The 3,750-nt window shown below is 38.7% G+C and overlaps 1 protein-coding gene across 1 annotated transcript; it reads left to right on the top strand.

Moving 5' to 3' along the window:
• Window positions 57-3,531, top strand: LOC104704906. Its single transcript, XM_010420914.1, has 6 exons — window positions 57-1,089; window positions 1,168-1,346; window positions 1,452-1,624; window positions 1,819-2,097; window positions 2,176-3,100; window positions 3,199-3,531. Exons 1-6 carry the CDS (start codon window positions 57-59, stop codon window positions 3,529-3,531), a joined length of 2,922 nt encoding a protein of 973 aa, XP_010419216.1.

The raw sequence follows: 3,750 nt of genomic DNA, 5'->3' as shown, positions 1-3,750 counted from the left end.
ATTCGATCGACAGCCATCACAATCCATATTACTTACAATCTGGAGATCATCCCGGTATGTCGATCGTAACCGAGATTCTTACTGGAGATAACTATAATACATGGATAATCACTATGAGAACTAGTCTAGAAGCAAAGAATAAGATTAGTTTCGTTGATGGATCTCTTCCTCGACCTCATGAATCTGATCCTTTGCACAAAATCTGGATTCGTTGCAATAGTATGGTGAAGGCTTGGATGCTGAATGTAGTCTCTAAACAAATCTATGATAGCATTCTCTATTTTCAAGATGCTGCTGGAATTTGGGAAGATCTTCATAGACGGTTTCATAAGAGTAATCTCCCTCAGATCTATAACCTTGAGCAAGAGATAAGCTCTTTGCGTCAGGGAAATATGTCATTATCTGAATATTACACCAAGAAGGTTACTCTCTGGGAGCGTTTGGCTTGTACTAAGAATCTGATGGAAAATGGTGGATGTCGGTGCTCACAAGTTATGAAGCTATTAGATGATTATGAGACCACACGCATCACTCAGTTTCTTATGGGACTCAATGATGATTTCACTAATATCAGAGGACAAATATTGAATATGAAGCCACGGCCTAGTCTTTCTGATATGTACAACATGTTGGAGTCTGATGAGTCTCAACGGCAACGTATCAGTACAAAGCCTAACCCGTCTGCTTTCCAAGTCAAAGCACAAGTGAATGCATATCAACCAAAGGGATTTCAGAAACCTCAAACCACTTGTGCACATTGTGGTTTAAACGGACACACTATTGATGTCTGCTACAAAATTCATGGATTTCCTCCGGGTTGGAAACCAAAGAATCAGAGACAGAACTCTAATCAAAGGTTTAATGCACCAGCGGCAGCCAATCTTGCTCTTACTGAATCTGGATCAGAATATGACAGGGAAAAAGCACTCAGTCCTGAACAGTTACAGTACTTGGTATCTTATCTCAACTCAAAGCTGCAGCCTCAACAATCTGCAGGACATGCTCATACTAACTCCTCGACTGCAACTATTACTGAGATAACTTCTCCTGGTTCTTCGGGTCTGAATCCTATGGCTTGCCAAATGACTGGTACATTCTTTCCTTCCATATTCTGCACATTGTCTACAGAGAATCAATCATATTTTTATTCTTTGTCTGACAATATAGAAAAAATGAATTCTTGGGTTATTGACACTGGTGCTACACATCATGTCACCCATGATAAGAACCTGTTTCAGCATATGACACCTATTCAAGATACAACAGTAAAACTTGCTAATGGTGTTGGTGTAAGAATACAGGGTTTAGGAAATATAAGACTCAACGATAAGCTTTTGCTTACTGATGTTTTATATATCCCTCAATTCAAGTTTCATCTACTAAGTGCGAGTTCATTGACTGCAGAAATAAAATGTGGGTTGTGGTTTGACTCTTATGGCTGTGAAATTCAGGATCTTACAAAGGGGTTGATGATTGGCAGAGGTAGATTACACAACAAGCTATACTTCTTGGATTTGCAGTTTCAACCATCAGATCAAGCTATTCCTACATTCTGCGTCTCAGTAAAGTCGGACTTCCATACTTGGCATCAAAGATTGGGTCATCCTTCTACTCAAAAGCTCAAGTCTATTTCAGAATCCTTATCTGTTTCATTCCCAAAAGAGAATAATACAGAACTTTTTCATTGCAAAGTGTGTCATCTGGCCAAACAGAAACACTTGCCTTTTGTAGCTCGGAATAATAAGCTGATAAAGCTTATGATTTGATTCATATTGACACTTGGGGACCTTTTGGTGTGCCTTCTTATGATGGATATAGATATTTTTTGACTATTGTGGATGATCATTCTCGGGCAACATGGGTGTATCTGCTCAGAAATAAATCAGAAGCTATCACAGTATTACCTGGTTTTGTTTCAATGGTTGAAACACAATTTGATACAAAGATCAAGGCAGTGCGCTCAGATAATGCTCCGGAGTTCAATTTCACAAAGTTCTACAGAGAAAAAGGGATAGTATCTTACCACTCTTGTCCAGAGACTCCCCAACAAAACTCTGTAGTAGAGAGGAAACACCAACATCTTCTCAACGTTGCAAGGTCTCTAATGTTTCAATCTCATATACCTCTTGAATACTGGAGTGAATGCATCATGACTGCAATTTTTCTGATAAACAGATTACCTACAGAACAGTTTTCTAATAAGTCTCCTTTTGAGATCTTAATGCAGAAACCACCAGAGTATGATGCTTTGAGAACATTTGGATGTTTGGCTTATGCTTCTACTTCGCCACAACAGAGACACAAGTTTGCTCCAAGAGCAAGAGCTTCTATTTTTCTGGGATATCTTATTGGCATTAAGGGTTACAAACTTCTGGATATTGAAACTCATGATGTCTTCGTATCAAGACATGTCATTTTTCATGAAGAGTTATTTCCTCTGGCAATTGGAGACATGAAACAGCAAATTCAGGATTTGTTTCCTTCCGTGTCTGATTTTGGTAATGGTTTAGCAGTGGATAAAGGTTCTGTTATCATTCCCAAGGCACATAAGGTTACTGAGCTACAAGACAGTGTTGAGGATGTTTCTGCGGTAGAAGATTCTGCGTCCATCACTCACATGTCTAAGCCAAATCCGGAGAATGCAGTTGCTGTAGAAGATTCAGTTACTGTTAATGCTGATATGTCTTCAGATAACGATGAATTAACCGAAATGGTTATTGATTTTCCAAGGAAAACGAAACAACCTGCGTATCTGCAGGATTATCATTGTTATCATGTTAGCACAGATATACTCTACCCTCTGTGTCACTATTTGTCATATGACAAATTATCTGGACCTTATCATTTCTTCTTAACCGCTATCTCAAGGGAATTTGAACCCACAACCTATTCAAAAGCTATGAAGCATATTGTTTGGACAAATGCAATGGGAGAAGAGATTACAGCATTGGAAGCTACTAACACTTGGTCGATATGCTCTCTTCCTGCTGGTAAACATGTTATTGGCTGCAAATGGGTTTATAAGGTCAAATATCATTCTGATGGCACTCTAGACGACATAAAGCTCGATTGGTGGCTAAAAGATACACTTAAAAAGAAGGTCTTGATTATGTTGATACATATTCACCTGTGGCTAAGTTGACTTCAGTAAAAATGCTTCTTGGTGCTGCTGCAAAGTTTGGTTGGTCTTTATCTCAGCTGGATATTTCTAATGCCTTCTTGAATGGAGATTTAGATGAAGAAATTTACATGAGATTACCACCTGGATATGCCTCTAGTAAGGGGGACTCTTTACCACCCAATGCAGTTTGTAAACTCAACAAGTCACTTTACGGACTTAAACAAACTTCAAGGCAGTGGTATTTGAAATTTGCAGAGACGCTGCAGAGTTTAGGATTTCTGAAAAATCACTCTGATCATACTTTATTCACAAAAGTTACAGGTTCTATTCTACTGATAGTTCTTGTTTATGTGGATGATATTATTATCTCTAGCAACAATGATACTGCTGCTGATGAACTCAAGACATAGTTGAAATCTCATTTCAAGTTGCGGGACTTGGGAGCAGCAAAATATTTCCTTGGCTTGGAGATATCTCGGTCTAGTGCAGGTATTTCTATTTGCCAAAGGAAATATGCACTTGATTTGCTGGATGGTGCAGGTTTATTGGCTTGTAAACCGTCTACAATACCAATGGAGCCAAATCAAAAGATGTCGAAAGAAGATGGTGAATCGATAGATAATCCGGAG

The sequence above is a fragment of the Camelina sativa genome, chromosome 7 (assembly GCF_000633955.1).
Source record: "Camelina sativa cultivar DH55 chromosome 7, Cs, whole genome shotgun sequence".
Classification (NCBI taxonomy): Eukaryota; Viridiplantae; Streptophyta; class Magnoliopsida; order Brassicales; family Brassicaceae; genus Camelina; species Camelina sativa.
The sequence above is the reverse complement of the archived record's forward strand: the minus strand, read 5'-3'. Positions and strand labels throughout refer to the sequence as shown.